This window comes from Scomber japonicus, chromosome 1 (genome assembly GCF_027409825.1).
Source record: "Scomber japonicus isolate fScoJap1 chromosome 1, fScoJap1.pri, whole genome shotgun sequence".
Taxonomy (NCBI): Eukaryota; Metazoa; Chordata; class Actinopteri; order Scombriformes; family Scombridae; genus Scomber; species Scomber japonicus.
The window spans coordinates 23,966,701-23,983,807 of record NC_070578.1 but is presented as its reverse complement, the minus strand read 5'-3'; the positions used below and the strand labels follow the sequence as shown (position 1 = coordinate 23,983,807).

The window sequence follows — 17,107 nt, the reverse complement described above, 5'->3', positions numbered from 1 at the left end:
GACGCACTGGCGTTAGCAACATTTGCATTATTTGCTCAAACATCGAAGCAATAGTTGTCAGAAACTACTTGTATGTGCACTCATACACGAAGGGCCTTGCATGTATTTTCATTGTTTCCATTAAAATGTGACTTCTTGAATTTTGTCCGCTCGTCGTATGCTCGGTTTATCACAGTTAGTTTGAGCTACATTATTGTTTTCCTCGGAATTGAGCGGAGCGTTGTTTGACGTTAGCTAACATTAACAAACAGACAGCTGAATAATGATAGTGCCCCTGCTTGTCAGGATGCACTGATATGTTTCCTAGCGTGCATGTGGGAATTACAAGCTACACTGACAGCAAAATTAACACCAAAACAGCTGCATTGCCACCAATTGATTCATCTTAGGCCCTCGGGATGGCTGCTGCACAACCTGCAGCTGGACCAAGTACCTCTCAAAAGGATCTCATTGATATCTACAGTGACCTGAATTCAAACCAGGAGGTGAGTCTGACCTTTACGAATTATTCATCGCAAATAAATCAGTGACAGCTGCACAGGTCTATGGGTGTAAATCTGTTTGTGATTTGAGTTTTCTCTATGATCACAAGTATACTGTATATAATATTTTTTTTTAATTTTGCTTCGATTTTTCCAGTAATTTTCAAACAAAATGAAAAGTGCATAAAAACAATGTTGCTGAGAAGTTTGTAGAATTTGCTCTTGCAGTGTTTTCCTTATTGATGCTCTCTACATTAAGTTACACAGCAGGGTGGAGCTAGGGGCTGGCTTTTAAGGTTGTAGCCCTAAATGTTTTCTCAAAACCCCAGAGTCTATCAAAACAACACAAAAAACTAGTTAGTCACTAGGCTAAGTGTGGCTAAGAGTGAAACTTCGGAAGAAATGTTACTGAGTGAAATGTAGTTAAAATGTCTGCTTTATGTCTTTTTTTCTGCTTTTGATTTAATGCCTTTTTTGTTATTTATTTTTTTATGTGCATTCTTTTTTGAAAGTAGTTACTAAGGATCAAAATAAATCACTGCTACTACTATTAATCATTATTATTATTTTTATTTGCAGTAGGCATACAATGCAGTAAAATTCAATTGTGTGCATGTGAACCATCCCCTAAAAAATTGGCCCTGGCTGTGGGTCCTCTGGCCTTAACGCCCAGATCTCAACTCCTAGATCTGCTCCTGTTGCACAGGATACCACCATTAAAAGGCTTTTCCCCCCCCAACCCATGCAGGATTTGGACAGAATTGCTGAAGCAAATGAACTTTTTGATGCTGTCCTGACTGGCTCAGTCGATCAGGACAAGACAGTCAGCAGAAATGTGGTCCCTCCTCCAAGTAAAGAGACTCCAGCTAAAGAGATGGATAAGCAAGAAGAAATGAAAACCCCAAAAGAGGGCAACTCATCGAAGAGATTATCTTTATATATTGGAAATTTCCCCTGGGTGAGTCACACATCTTCTGTGAGTGTTTTTTTGTTGTTGTTGTCAATCTACATGCAAGTTAACAGATAAAACAGTTCCTTGGTCACAAGAATCAGATGTCAAAATAAGCAGTCCTAAGATACAAAATCAGAAGATAAATTTGACAAAAAGTAACAATGTGTACATTTGACTTTTTAAGAAATGTGCTCATATCTATGTAGTCATAATGCCAAATAAAACATTGCACCACACCTTTGAAATTCCAGGTGTTTTTTTATTGTTTATATACATACATATATATATTTATTTAGCATTGTTATAGTATGTTGTCAGTTTTCAAAATTATGTCAGTATTTTTTTTTTAAGTAGTACAATTTAGCAGTATGTCATACTAAAGTAGTCTTCATTGAACAGAGAGGAACTGCAGCAACAGTTGTGTGCTGCTTAAATGGCTGCTACAACATCACTATTTTAGCATTTCTCCATCCACCATTCAGTTTTGCACATGGAGTACAGGCGTCACACTTGTTCCTAAAGCAGTTTTTCCCACATTGCTCTCAACTACAGAGTTTAAGTTTTTTGTAGTATGAAGTCACACCATAGATACTGACACCTCAGTCTCTTTGGTGTTCAGTGACATTATCCTCTGGACATTATCCTCCCCAAAAGAATGAGTATATTCTTTTATTAAATTGATGTATGCTATACAGTGTAAAACCTGACAGTACAGTTTATGCAGCTTCACTTCACATCCTGTGATTTTTGTGTAAATAAGGGGTTTCTTGGTTTTGTAGATGACTTCCACTCTTGTGGCATTGTGGATAGTAAAAGGGTATGTAGTGGCTGAAATGAGAGTTAGACCCAGAGTCCAGTAAGCTATAACAGTTTCAACATCATTAAATGCTCCTTTTTAAAATGAAAATTTTGTTGGATAAGAAAAAATACAAATTTTCAAGGCCAAATTTTCTATTCAACTCAAAACATTTTAATTTCCTTAACACTTTTTATTAGAATGGCAAAACATAGTCTGCTTCAAAGCAAAACTCCAGTGGCTTGTTTTGTTTGCGTCCAAAATTCATTTCAGTAATACTAAATAGAATTAAAGCTGATCCAGGGGCATGCCCCAAGTTAACCAAATTATTTGATATACCTGCATGTGTCCTGAACATTTCCTTTGCACACAAAATTGAATCAAGAGCAACCTAAATTTAGGCATAGCACCTGATGTTGTGGAAAGCAAATATTCTAAGTTTGGTATCCTCCTAAATAAAAATGTGTTACCCAGCACTATGTATCAGTTTGTTACAGAATCAGCTCAAAATCTGTTTCTGTAAAGTAACTATCGATCCTCCTGCCATTTTCTCATTCTTCCTCTCATACCTGCTGCTACCTGCAGTGGACATCTGACAAGGACCTCACGTGCATGGCCCAGACATTGGGTGTGAAGGACATCATGGAGATCAAATTTGCTGAGAACAGAGTCAATGGCCAGTCAAGAGGGTGAGTAATTATAGATCTAGGTTTATGAAATACACAGAAATTGATAGACTGATATTTGAAATGTTGTTTGTTTGCTCTACTCTTGAATACAGCTATGCAGAATTGGTGGTGACCTCAGAAGAGTCCTTAAAAACATTGTTGGAAAAAATACCCCAATGTGAACTGAACGGAGAAAGGGTAGACTGTCGCTTTGCTACTCGACAGAACCTCACTGTGTTTGAGGACGTAGCAAACAAACGTAAGAGCACCACAATCTTAAACTACTAATGGGATGTATATCATGTTGCAAATAATGTCAGAATGGGTGTTAACAATTTGTTCTCCATAGGTATACCCCTGCGTGCTAATGCCAAAGATCCGAAGGAATCCCCAGACTCTTGTGATAAAATTCCTTCATTATTATCACAGGAGCCCAGCCCTCCAACTATACCCCCACTTTTTCCATCACATCCACTTGCAAACAGGTTTCCCTCACTACCCAACCCGTTCCTTGGTCAGCCACCTCCTCCCTTCCCACGTATGCCGCCAACCATCCCTCCACTCCTGCCACCCCACTTGTTCCCTCCACATCCAGTCAGCGTTCCCACACAACCATCTCCCAGTCTGCATATAAATCCAGCATTCTTCACATCAGCACAAGACGGACACAGTAGCAAAGGTTACAGCCAGCAAACGTGAGAAAATATACTGTTTATCTCTGTACAACAGTTTTATTCAATGACACTTGATGATATTGTTGTGGAAATAACCTTTGTAGGAGCTAAACACAATAATTCTGTCCACCAATGTGACAACAATCTTTATTTTGCAGACAAACATCTAAAAGTACAGATGGAGATTTTGAGGAGCTGATGAACAGAAACAGAGCTGTCGCCAGCAGTGCCATCACCAAGGCTGTGTCAGGAGCAACTGCTGGTAAGCACAGCTGACAAGTTTTTGTGAAGTGGAAGAGGGAACACAGAAACTTTTATTAGTATTAAGGACATATTCCTTTTTACTATTTAAAAAAAATGACAATGAAAAGGCCACTTTCTAAGCTGTTGACTTGTCCTCTTACAATGGCCTTTGGAAAGTGCTGAGATACCTTGATTTGTTTTGGTCTTTGTTTTGTTGTAATGTTAAATTCACTACATTTTTCTCCAAACAAAGTACCCTCATAATGACATAGAAATATATTTTTTATGTTTTTCTTCATGAATTTATTGAAGATAAAAAAAAGTAAGTACTCTGCATAATTTACATAAGTGTGGAGATCTTTTATTCTTCAATTAGTTGAGCATCCTTTGGTACATCCACACCAGCTTTCCACACCAGCTTTGCACACCAGCATCCGGTAGTTTGTCCCATTCCTCCCTGCAGATCCTCCATAGCTCTGTCAGACTGGGATTGAAATATCTGTGGGTTCTAGTATTCTCAATTTTGATTTTCAGTGGAGTTCAAGACCAAGCTTTGGCTGGGCCACTCGAGAACATTCAGAGACTTGTCACAAAGCTGCTCCAGTGTTGTCATGACTGTGTGCTTTGGGGCATTCTCGTCCTGAAAGGTGAATCCTCACCCCAGTAAAGGTTTTGTGTGTCTTTGTGCAGCTTTTCTTTAAAGGGCCTCTCTTTATTTGTTTCTGTGTGTTCCCTCAATCCCAATTCCCAGTCTCTACTGCTCACAGCTAGTTGCACAGTATTGAAACCACCACATTTCATCACATGGATGACAGCATCCAATTGATGAGCAGTAGTTGTTTTCAGCTCACACAGCACTCGGTAATAATGCAGAGTTTATTTATAGTCCTTTTGATGCTTTTGCAAACTCCAGGAAAATACCTTCTATACTGAGTTGCTTATGTCTGGCCACTGTACCACAAAAACTTGATCAGTGGAGTGCTTCAGTGCTTTGAAATATATTTATTGTTTGAAAATTGTACTTTTACTTGATATGTGCTTTGACACAGACATTACTTCAAAAACCTTGGCGTCACAGGGTCCCTTGAACTTTATGTGTGTAGCTTTTTTAATCCGGTTGAATCAGATAAATAAACTACAAGTAAACCTCAGTTGTTCAAGTGGCATCTCATCAAAAATGATCAAAGGAAAAAAGGAGTTGTGGAGTATGACCACAAATGACTTGTGTATATTTTTAAATAAGTTTGTATAAATATTCAAAACAGCCTTATTGTGTTTTGATTTTTGGCAAAATGCATTTTAATCCATTTCATTAATCATAACACAACACCAAATTGTGGCAAATATAGAGTCCAAACACTACTTGGTCAGTATTTTCTTGTTGGGATGTTGGTGTTTAAGATGTTTAAAAACATTTTCACAATGTTTTCATATGAGCAGTGTGATTAAACATTAATAACAAGCTAACAGTTGGTAGCAGAATGTGCCTGATGGAAATGCAATGCTTTGTTATAAACACTGTATGAAAGTTGTGTTTTAGTATAATCTAAGCAGGGTGAAATAAACTGTTGCTGGGAACTACATGTTAAAATAGAGATTTTCACAGATGCACCATGTAAAATGTTTGTGCTGGAACATGATGAATGACAACCTTTTGATGAGCTGACAAAAGTCTTTTTCTAACTGAAGTCCAAATGGATTTCAGTGCTTGAAATTTCTGTATCTTCACTTTACGTGGCAGTTAATGTGGCTATGAATTTTTACATTTTCATTAACCATAATCGTAAAAAGCTCTAAGTGCATACATTTTTTTTTAACTGTCTCTAATATCTAATTTCTCAAACTACTAATGCAGGAGACCTGCGGGTGGCCATGGAGACTTTATTAACTGCCATTGCTATCATTAAGCAGTCCAGAGTGTTTGGAGATGAACGCTGCCAGGCACTGGTAACTTCACTCAAAGACTGTCTAGTCTCCATTCAGGGCAACTACGGCTACAGGTTTGTATAATTTTGCTTCATAATTCTGACAGGACTGCATCTTGTCTTTCAAGAAACTGCAGCTGAGTATGAAAATGTCATAAGCAATCTTTTCAGGCAACACCACACAAATACACATTTATGTGCAGGAGCAGCAGTCGTTCAGGGGACAAAGAAAGAGACCGAGAGCGGGACAGAGGTCGTGACAGAGAGCGAGAACGTGATAGAGACCGTGACAGAGAGGATTCTTCTGGCTGGGAGGGTGCAGGAATGTCTCGAAGACACAGAGACCGTTCCAGAGAGAGTGGAGAGAGGAACAAGGAGCGCTCACGGGAGCGAGACAGGCACAGAGATCGCTACCGCTAACTTGGTAAGTTTCCCTGAAATAATTAAGCCCCACTATGTACAGCGCAACTCACTTGGACTCATTTCAGAGGAGTTGAGAAAAGAATGAGTCAAAAATGTGTTATAGACATGTAATTAATTTAAATAAAATAGCTTGTATTTCTGTCATATTTATTTAAATGACTGCCAGGATTATTTGTAAAGCTTAAACCTTCAAACAGTTAAAGAACTACAGCCTCTTGGGTGCTTAGTGCTTTTTCAGCAGACCCAAAACCTATTGAACAAATTAAGATCCATGAAGGTCTATAAAGTATCACTATTAAGTTATTTTTAGGTAGTATTTAAGTTCTGTGCAATGAACTGTTGAGCCTGCAAACCAGAGTTTTAATATATTATTGTCACATCTGTAGCAGTATAAGTTCTGTTAGCTCTGTGTTCTTTCAGTCAATTAAAATATTGTTTACACAGTCTGAACTTTGAAAAACACTTCAGATTGTGTTTGCAGTTTTGGGAATTACAACAGTTGACATAAGATGGTGGGACAAAATACCATCAAGGAGTAGATCTGAGGACAATTGACATATCCTCTCAATCACTTGTATTTAATTAACAAGAAATGTGGTTTTAAAAAGTATGATTATTTTTCCTTCTAGATTGGTGGAATCTCAACAAGAGCGAAGAAAGGATTTTTTGTTTTCAACACTAAGTTGTTTAAAAACCTGGATGAACTTAAGGTGAGACAGTAAAAGTGTATCCTCAAAAGTCTAAAGTGTACTTTTTTCTCCAGTTATTTATATATAGTTGGACTTTTACCTGTTTAAAAGAATGTGATTGTAGATTTGATGCTGGGACATTAGACCCCAATGTTTGCATGTGCAAGACACCTTAATAACTAATGTAATACTGTGTTATGTTTTCATCACTTTTTTTGTATTAAATCTACAGATTACAAAACACTCCTATAAAAATAATTCTGGTGTGGCATTTTCTCAAGCATTTATGTCATATTCACAATAGTGGTGCTGTTAATGTCCCTTTCTATAGCAAAAAGGAAGAGCACAGGTAGTACTGATAGCATTAACAATGGATCAGTTCCCCTCAAGTGTCCAAGAAGCTACACTGGTGAACCACTGTGCAGTATATGGTACAGGGTCATGATTTGGAAAGACTAAATGGGATTAGGGCACAATTAATGTTAACTGTACTTGTGCTTTTTCTGCTTTGAGTAAAAATGTCTGCTGTGAAAAAGGTCCAATAAGACGAGAACAGCATATTCAGAGACATGTTGAAAAGAAATTTACTGCACTTGCACTACAATGTTTTTGTAGTCGAACCTAAAGCAATGTCTGATCTGGCAGTAAATGCAGTTACTGAGTAAAAATACTAGAAAATACTGGTTTGTAAAAAAAAAAACAGATGTTGCTTTTCTTAAAGACAGGATGACCCAGCACAGGTGTGAAAATTAATCTTCATCTCAAATAGCTCACATAAAATTATTACTGTAATTAGATAAGCCAGCAATGCAGGTGATACTGTCATTGAACAGCTTTATTTAGAAAAAAATGCATCAAGCACACATTAATGTCACAAAAGTCTTCACTACGGACACCATCTCACTCTTGCACTGTCAATTCAAAATTGTACAGTCTGTCAGTGCAACAGCCTCACAAAGTCTATGTGGTTCTTGAAGTTGGTCAGTTCAAATCACTTTTCCAGAGGGGCATAATTCAGCAATTTCTCAATAAGATCCACGTGAGATAGCAGCATCCTCCGACAGCAGTATCTCTTCAGGCCCAGGGCATCAAGAGCATCTCTTAATAGGGAGAGAGGAGATACTGTCAGTCCTAATGCATGGCATACAGATGGCTGAATGAATAAGGAAAGTACATGCACATTATGGCAGACAATATAGTAGCCTAAATGGCCTCAAGTAAATGCTATTACTATTTCCATCTTAGAGTTTACTGGCATCTGTAAGTCTGAAAGTGGATAAAGGAAAACCACGTAGGAAATAAACATGCCCTTGTGACTTCATGGGCTAAAAGGTTTTAATGTGAAGTGTACTCCTACTGTTTCTGGTCAAGACCGTTAACTCCAATGTAGCTGCATACACTGTGTTCACTTTTTAAGTTTTGACGTGTGCATCCTTCACAAGTCAAATTAATTAGTGCTAAAAACAAATGAGGTGTTAACAGTAACATCTCAAAGACAGTGTAACGACAGAACTCAGTAGGTATTAATCTCACCCTTCAGTGTACTCAGCCTGAAGCAGGCCGAGGTATGCCTCCCACTTGTTACCCACAATCTTCCCGCAGGTGAAACAGCGGACTGGGATGATCATTTTTGAAACACCTGGGGACAGAAGTACACAACATGTAATGCTGGAAAGTCAACAGTTGGCAATTAGCTTTAGGTTATATGACCTTAACGCAACCATTCCTGTTTATTATACAAGTATCAGGTTGAGCTTAACATAACCAACAATACATTTCGACCTGCTGTTTTATTGAGTAAATTAGCTCATTTCAGTGTTTATTTGCTAATACTGCAGTTACAACAATTTAAATTCATCTGGCCTTGTGTTTTCATTGAAAAGTCAACGCAAAATATCTGGCATGGGTTAGGTTTAATGCCGTTATCCCAGAGTAAGTTGATGAATTGGCAATGCGTTTTAGCCACGTTAGCTAACGTTAGCTGCTAACTAGTAACACGTTGTCAAAATGTGAAAGCTATTTGCCGGTCAAAACACAAAGTCTGACACAAAATTAAAGCTTTGTTTACTCACCGTTATCAGTCTTGTTATTAATAGACGGAACTGGGTGATATTGGGAGAACTTGAGCCAAAGCGATGGAAGCTTCCCTCGTTCTCTCTCAGCGCATAAACAGTAAGATTTCCGGTGTTACAGCGTAATTGGTGACTTGTCAGATTCTGTGACCGGAAGTACTGGAAAAATTACTCGCATAAAACCCAAACCAAAAATAATTAAAACTGTAACACAGTGATATGTTAAAAATCATTATATAGATCCCAACCCTATAGTCCCAATAGTTGTAAATATGTGCATTTTCTTTACACATACATATACTTTTCTTTGTATATGTACCCAGAATGAATAAGATACGTTGTGTACATATAAACGTTTTTTTTTTGTTAATAAAAAAGAAGTACTCAGATCCTTTACTTTAGCAAAAGTATCAATGCTACCATTTTAAAATGCTACAATACAAGTTTCTATATTTTTACTTTAAATGCAGGATTTCCGACATTGTGGGTTTTCTTGAACCTGACCTGTTGAAACGAGGCCTGTGACTTAATAATTCACCTGTAATAGATTTTGGTGCCCTCAAAAGACTCACAGCATAGTTATACCCACATCTATCTAAACAGAGGTCTAATCAGCCAGAAGAAAAATTAGCCTACTTTTGTGGGATATACCAGGATACTATACTAGCTTTTGTGGGCTCATGTAGCCTACAAATCAATATCTGAAAATATAAATGACCACATAGGGGCACGTATCCATAAAGTCTGGTTTCTTTCCAACCTGGACATTTGTACATCAAACCCCTCTCTCTGCCCCTGTTTTCTGTCTTACTCCCCTTTTAGCCATCAAATAAAGGCACACAAATGCCAAAAATATCTGACAGTAACCATACGGAACATTTTACATTATATAACATTATTGAACTTTTTTTTGTCTTTGCACAAATTTTACATTAACAAAAAATATGTATTATTAAATAGTGTGGCAACTACATGTACTGACTGTATTACATTTAATGCCAGTAACAGTAAATATTAAGTTACATTTTGACTGGTAAACTGAACTGAAAATCACATTATCATAAATACACTCTAAATAAGAACATTTCGTACTTCATACCAACTTCCCAATGGCTGATGTTCAGAGGCAATTACATTTTGCTTGTGGGATAGACTGTTTAAACTGTTTTAAAACGTACCTGCTATGAGGGCTACTGAGCAGGGTATATTGACTGATATATACCACATGTCTTGTTCACACCCTGATTATAACAGTCATACTTTTTCATTCTCAGCAGATATTTTCCAGGTGATAATGTTTTGTAGCAGTTATCTAATGCAACACATGTGCCTCCAACTGTAAGATATTTATGCATTTTAGCCTTTCTGTTCATATAAATCCAACACTTTCAAAATCTTTTAAGGACTACTTCAGTCATAATTAAAACGGATGTTCATTGAGATAGGAAAAAGCATAAAAATTAAGTATACATTTGTGATAGAATTAAGATTAAATTGAATAAGACCTGAATTCTTAAAAAGCAAATTTAAAAGAGGGGGAGTCAACATGCAAAAAATATACCCTTATTAGTTCTCATCATTCATGCAAACCCCAGTGATTGACTGTGAGTGAAAGTTAACCTCTGATTAATTCATAGAGCTGAAGCTATATCGATATAAAAATCCACAACTGAGAATCATTTTCAAGAATGAGTGCAAATTGTAACAAAGAAATACTCATTTTGGCTGGTTCACTGTCTTTAATAAAGGTCCCATTACAACCTCTTTCATTTTTCACATTCAGGAGTTTGGGGGCAGAGGGGAGTGTGCATAAGGAAAGTATGTTAGAAATATATCAAAAATATATCATAACCATCATTCTTACAGTCACCTTGAAAAGCATTATCACTATCATCATCATCATCATCATCATCATCATCATCTGTAACATTACCTTCACTGCCATCATTAACATTATACATCATCATGTATGTCAATTAACTTGCTACGGCACATGTGCTAAATGAGGAGTCCTATCTGAATTATTGCATTTATACGCTGTTGAAATTATGAAAATAGGATTTTTTTTTCTCTTTTTTTGTACACTGTATTGTACAATGTAAGGTGAAGTTTGTTTTGGTGTTGGCATAGTATCTTTTGGATGTATTGGGGTTGTTGATTGTGGTAAAATATGCTCATATAAGATTTTCATCAGTAATGTGTTTCCTACATACTCTTGCAACTAAAATCAAAAATGGTATGCGTCAGAACTGTCTTTCTGCCATTTACTTATGTAATAGGACATTCCCATGAGCTTTGCATATGAGTGGACAATCATGTGTACAGCTATACAAGTGGGTGTGTGCAGCAACGACAGTGTCTGCTTGGCATTATTTTCTGAGTAAACTATACAATACTTCATCTAAGCCCCACTTTTGTTGTATTAGCAAACTAGGATGCTCTTATTAAATGATATATATATATACTTAGTTATAAGTAAGGTTTTGAAAACAACAATAGTTCCTAATGGTAAATAAGGGGAGCACAGTGAAGCCAGAAACAACTCTCATCTTTTGTCAGCAGGCTTTAAACCTGACACAGCTAAGTACCTACTGTAAGGTGTAAACACATTGAACCAGCACGACAGTGGATGTTACACATACATGAAAGATTATTGTGACATCATTTGACAGCAACATAAAACTCTTTCTTATTCTACAACAAAAAACTTCACAATTCCTGTCTGCCACATACATGTTGTATCTCAAACATTCACCCACATGCCATTCTTAAACCATGACATGCTTATATTTTGACTCTGAAAAAGCAGACTTTTTAAATTGCAAACAGCCTTTTTCTATTTGGCATTTTTTATATACGGGCATTGAAGAGGAAACTGCTGTACTTAGGTATTTTGCCAGAATATGTGTGATACATCACATTGCCTATTCCCACATTGCATCAGACCAACTCTGATAACTAGTTTAATATCTCCTCCTTTGTTTAAATGTTACAATTTCCATTTTTCATGATCTTAGCAAAGTGAACCAAGCTAATTTTCGGTGAAAGAATGTACAAATATTGCAAGCTTTTGTCAACATTTGTGAATATTGGATTAAACAAGATAAAGCAGTTGAATAGGCTAACTTTAGAGAGTTCAGGCTTGTAAGCTCAGTACTACAGTGTGAGTTTTCTTATGGAATAGATTATAACTGTTGAAGCAAATTCATGCATATACTATGTGTAATTATGCTCCATGTACAGCCTTGAATGGTTCAATTCACTACAAGTGAAGGCTGATAAAGAAAACAAACAAGAACATAAGCTGCACAGTGGCTCCCCATCTCCCATCTGAACCATGGTAGTCTGTGAACCAATCAGAAAGTGACACTCTATTTGTTGATTGATCAACAAATAGATTATTTTTCTTGAAATAAATTATTTGGTTTTAATTTCTCCTTGCCAGTAGCAACACTCCCAGCAATATTGCTCCTGCAGCAATAACGGCACCACCGATGAAGAAGGGTTTCAGGTGTTCCAGAGAGTCTGTGCCAGAGGCTGCAGCCTCCTCACCCACTTCAGCTGCCTCAGCATCTGCTGCCCCATCCTGAGGAGGAGGTAGCTCAGGCTCAGGGGCCGCAGGGGTAGGGTCAGCTTTCTTTGGGGGTGCAGGGTCCTTCTTCTCTGCTTTAGATACTGCCTTGGGCGCTGGAGCCCCTGACTTGGCCTTGGCTTCCATGGACAGAGGTGTGGTCTGGTCAAGAGGAGTCTTTATAGGGTCAGCTCTGTGCTGCTTCACTGAGGAAAAACAGCAAACGGACACAGCCAGATTATCCCTCTAAATTAGGCTCAGACATCATGTTATCTGCTCTGCTAACATACACACTAACATATGAACGAGCCTTTAAAACCCATGTATTCACTGTACAGTAGTTTAGCAGTCATGTGGCAGTGGGGCCTTAAATGTGACCTTGGAAAAAGATGACATTGATGGGAACGCTCGGACGCTCAGAGAACAGGGAATTGTTTATTTTGGTCACAGCAGCTGTGACATAACCTTCCGCTGAAGAAATAATGTTAAGACTGCTTCCTCTGTAAAGCTTTTACATGGGACAATCTGCTAGTTTTGTGATGGTGGAAGGGGGAATGATACTGCAGCTGCAGAGCATATTCATAGTTAAGGACTGAATCTTTATTTCTTTGAGCCTGACAAGAGCCTAATCCAGATGCAGTAACATGTCGATTTAATCTCCTTCTCTGTATTGCTCTTTCTTCTTGCATTGTAAAACTGCGTGAGTCATATGAGCTATAAATGGAGGACAAGATGGAGGAGAGAAATAAGGACCACAGTGACTGCCACATAAGATATCAGTGAAAATTCAAATGAGAAAAAATAATCAACAGCAATAAATACTGCTGACACTGAATGAAGCTTGTAATTGACAGAATGCAGGCTGGACTAGTCTTAACAAAAATGCTTACTATAAAATTCTGCAGTGATTTGTTCAGAAAACATTTGGATATTACATACCTTTCTAATAGCTCTGTAGAGATTACAAGAATAACGGATGAAGCAGGTTCCCCAGCAGTCGATGGAAGTCAGAGTGTCCTTAATATAAGAAAATGAGAGAAAGCGGAGAGATGGAGGACACTGAAAACAGGAGGGAGGAGAGACTGGAATGTACCATCTAGTGCTCATAATAGGGGGAGTCAATTATTTGATCACATCCTATGTTTAGGGTGCTAAAACATTTAATTCCAGTGAGTTTTTATGGTTACGATAAGTGTTATTTCAATGAGGCAATGCAATATCATATATTGTGTTAACCAGTAATTAATTATTAATTCATTAACTTACTAATAAAATATTATGGTTCTTAAAACCTTTTTCTTTTTTTTGGTTTCATGAGAAAAAACAGGTGCAAAATGCATCAGCAGATTTGTAAGCCTGTTGACTGTAAATTAATTATCTAAAAGATCAAGACAGGAGATTATTTTTTTGAACGATTTTTATTTATAAAATGCTACTTTTTTACTGGCAATCTGTAAGTATTTGGACAGTGAATGTTTTTTGCCTCTGTCCTCAAGCACATAGGATTGGAAAGTAGACAATGACCGTGAGATTAAAGGAGCTAATTTTGACCTTTATGCAGTAGGACAATGACAAGGTTTCAATTCCTAAACTGCTATGTAAACGCCCTGAAATTAAAGCTGAACATAAGCACTTAACCTTCAAAGTAATTATGTCATTTCAAATTCATGTGCTGCAGTACAAAGCCAACACAATACAAAATGTGTGAATGTCAAACACACTTAGACAGCATTATACAAGAACTAACTAATGTTAATAATCGTTGACTATTACACAAATAAAAATATTCTGTTGATTTCTTTATTTTAACACTAAGTACTACATTTTATTCATTAGTGGTTATACCCACATTAGTTCTGTCTAACTAAACCACTTATTTTCACCACCAATCCCAGGGTTGCAGAGGTTAGACCCTATCCCTATATGTGTGCTGCTGCTTGAAGAACATGCAGCCTTTAATACATTTCAGGGGGTGTTATTAGTGACATGCCTTTTCACAGCTGACATTTTTCCTTGTGCAGTAGAAAAAGCGCAGTTAAGCCATGAAGGTAAGACATCATGCACAATACCAGGACCCTGCAACTGAAGCAGCTAAATGAAATGCAACCCTTGTTAATTGTATTATTTACACCTGTGCTTTTCCTGCTGTGACATGTCAAAATGTCTTCTGTTTAAAAAAAATCCTTTTGACAGCCACATATCAAAAGTCAGATATCATACAGTCAAGATCAGCTTTATAGGCCCTGTTCAACACAATCAATGTGGCTTTGGTTTCCAGAAGCTCTCAGTGTACTTGCACAAAACAATCTTCAGGAAGACACACAAACAGCCAAAACAAGGTCAACAAAGATAATTACACATACACTTACCACTAACAAACAAGTAAGTGCAAAAATAGATACATATCGAAACCACAAATGGTCAACAACATTCAATATACAGGCCGCAGAACCAGTTTTTTTTATTGTAGAAAGGGCACAGTAGTACAAAGGAAGATTGCAAGGAGTGCTGAACAGTAATGAATGATAAATGTACGTTATTGCATAGAGTGTCACATATTGTTTGCTATTAAATTGTTTAACAAGTATCAGTACTTCTTTAACATGAGCACACTTTTTATACTCTTTAAGAAATATTTGAGCCTTTTTTTTTTGTAAGCGAATCCTGCTGCAGTTGACATGCAATAGCTTTGAATCTATTTTCAGCCAAGAGTTAAATAACCTAACCCTCAAGCCCTGAGGTCAGCAGGTTGTGTGAATCTGAGGACATTTGTAGACCATATGTTCAGATGAAGCGTCCCACGTCCGTTTGATCTGATTTGAATGGACTGTTGGCTCTTTGGCTACTTGTCGGGCTGCATTTCTGACTCCTGACAGTCCTCATGTGTAGATTTTATGGCATGACGCTGATCCACACCCAGCATACGTCGATCCAAAGAAGAGCAAAGCGTGCCAAGATAGTAATCGGTAAAGTATGGAGTTGTCGCTCAAATGCGTACTGTTTTGACGCAGAAGACGCTGCTGCTTGTTCGAAAAAAATCCCTCATACGATGTCTCCTCCCTAAAAAAATCATCTCATCGAATAGGCCATATTTCCCTATTCTCTTAGTGGAAATCCTGAGAACAAAATGTGCTGTTGTCTGAGTTGGGTTATGATGTGACGTTTATGGTGTTAAAATACTAGAACTAGAGATAAAGTGTAATATAGGACAGCTTGTTTAAACCAAACACACATTCCATTTACTTGCATCGCTGTAGCGTCGCTGTGGTAACGCAAGTTGCTTCGGGGAGGGGATGAAGCGCGCATGCGCCAATCGTTAAGTATGTTAGCGTAGTGTTTTGTTTAGTCTTTTACTGACTTAAATAACAACAAACAGCCACATTCCAACAACAGTGAAATAGCCTAACTACACAAGCAGGAGCCTGAATCTCATTGGGTGATTAACAGGAGTGGAAACCTCTCGGAAAACACTGCTCTCTTTGAACCAGTTGCTGATTCCTTGATATTCCCAAACCACCAGTGGCGCCCTTTCTCCACAGGATCTCCTGAGTGTCTTCCATTTACAAGCGAGCCAGGTATGCGTAATCAAAACAGGATTTGCGCAGCTAAACGCGGAAGGGGAATAGCCAATTCGTACGTATTTTTTATGTGAGAGATGTCCGAGGGGATAGGCCAGCTCCTCGGGAAACGCTGCCTCCGTTTAGCTTCTCGCTGGGGTTCGGGAGTTGTCCGGCGGATGGCAGACACAAGCTACTGACTACGGCGTGGCAAACCAAGGGCTCGTCTTGTTGGAGAAACCCGACGGACTGTCCTCTACTGTGGATAGATATAACCATGCCGAGCTCCACTGGAGGGACGTGAAAAAAGGAGCCACAATCAGTGAACTGCCAAAGCCGACGACGTGTTGCAATTAAGCAGAGAGGCGATCCGCCAGCGGCTTGAACGGCACCGTGTAATTAATGACGCTGTCTGATGGCATGTATCGGCTTTGCTTGACACCCGGTTGATAACCGAGGAAGCTTTGATTCTTTGATGACTGTGGGTCCATTCATCCGCCAGCTGTAATGACGTCTGTATGGTTATTATTATACTATCGTTGAGACGTTTGAGGATTCATCAAAAAACCCCAACCCTGAGCCGGTGTCGGGGAGAGCGGGGGTGAGGCGGGTCGGCAGTCGGAAGGATATGGGAGAACGAGCGGAACCGATGCAGTGGGTCTTAGCAAGGCATCGTCAAAATACAGGTGAGCTGCAGCTACAGTATGTGGTGACTGACTGACTGACACCAGATCAAATGCATTCAGCTCTATGCACGTACAGAGCAGTGAAGCTATCCGACCGACGCACCGGCTGTGTGACCGGGCTTTTTGCCCCGTTTTAATGCGGGTTTAAGACACATTCTAAGGCCACATCTCTACTAGCTAGGCCCGCAGTATGTCACCTTAAGCAGCTGTCCTGATTTAAATGAGATTAGACACTACTGCCACTGCTGCTGATCGACTTGTTGGAATCACACATTTCGATGCTGCTGCATGCATATAAACAGACAGGGCTGCAGCAAATCATTTCATCAATGGTTTGAATCATTGTGTAATGTTAGAGTCAATCTACTG

The 17,107-nt window shown here is 38.4% G+C and overlaps 3 protein-coding genes across 5 annotated transcripts in view; 2 read left to right on the top strand and 1 right to left on the bottom strand.

Moving 5' to 3' along the window:
- The first annotated feature begins 21 nt into the window (after positions 1 to 21).
- LOC128356903 (cleavage and polyadenylation specificity factor subunit 7-like) lies at positions 22 to 7,088 on the top strand. Of its 3 annotated transcripts, XM_053317087.1 has the most exons (9): positions 22 to 485; positions 1,231 to 1,440; positions 2,816 to 2,919; positions 3,012 to 3,157; positions 3,248 to 3,593; positions 3,731 to 3,834; positions 5,671 to 5,815; positions 5,944 to 6,164; positions 6,793 to 7,088. In XM_053317087.1, exons 1-8 carry the CDS (start codon positions 399 to 401, stop codon positions 6,158 to 6,160), a joined length of 1,359 nt encoding a protein of 452 aa, XP_053173062.1. In that variant the 5' UTR covers positions 22 to 398; the 3' UTR covers positions 6,161 to 6,164; positions 6,793 to 7,088. The 3 variants fall into 3 exon arrangements, with proteins under 3 accessions (XP_053173062.1, XP_053173075.1, XP_053173069.1); XM_053317100.1 differs by lacking the exons at positions 5,944 to 6,164; positions 6,793 to 7,088 and adding an exon at positions 4,350 to 4,462 and having other exon boundaries at positions 5,671 to 5,802; XM_053317094.1 differs by lacking the exons at positions 5,671 to 5,815; positions 5,944 to 6,164; positions 6,793 to 7,088 and adding an exon at positions 4,350 to 4,758.
- A 539-nt stretch (positions 7,089 to 7,627) lies between these two features.
- Positions 7,628 to 9,010, bottom strand: polr2l (RNA polymerase II, I and III subunit L). The gene is made up of 3 exons (XM_053317112.1): positions 8,925 to 9,010; positions 8,386 to 8,491; positions 7,628 to 7,952 (listed from the first exon to the last, which is right to left on the bottom strand). The coding sequence occupies exons 2-3, from the start codon at positions 8,478 to 8,480 to the stop codon at positions 7,844 to 7,846; spliced, it is 204 nt and encodes a 67-aa protein (XP_053173087.1). The 5' UTR covers positions 8,481 to 8,491; positions 8,925 to 9,010; the 3' UTR covers positions 7,628 to 7,843.
- A 7,026-nt stretch (positions 9,011 to 16,036) lies between these two features.
- The window catches only part of dagla (diacylglycerol lipase, alpha), a 38,307-nt gene continuing 37,236 nt past the window's right edge, over positions 16,037 to 17,107 (top strand). Inside the window, exon 1 of the mRNA XM_053321074.1 lies at positions 16,037 to 16,738. The gene's annotated coding sequence lies outside the window, so the exon portion shown is untranslated. The remainder of the gene's footprint in view (positions 16,739 to 17,107) is intronic.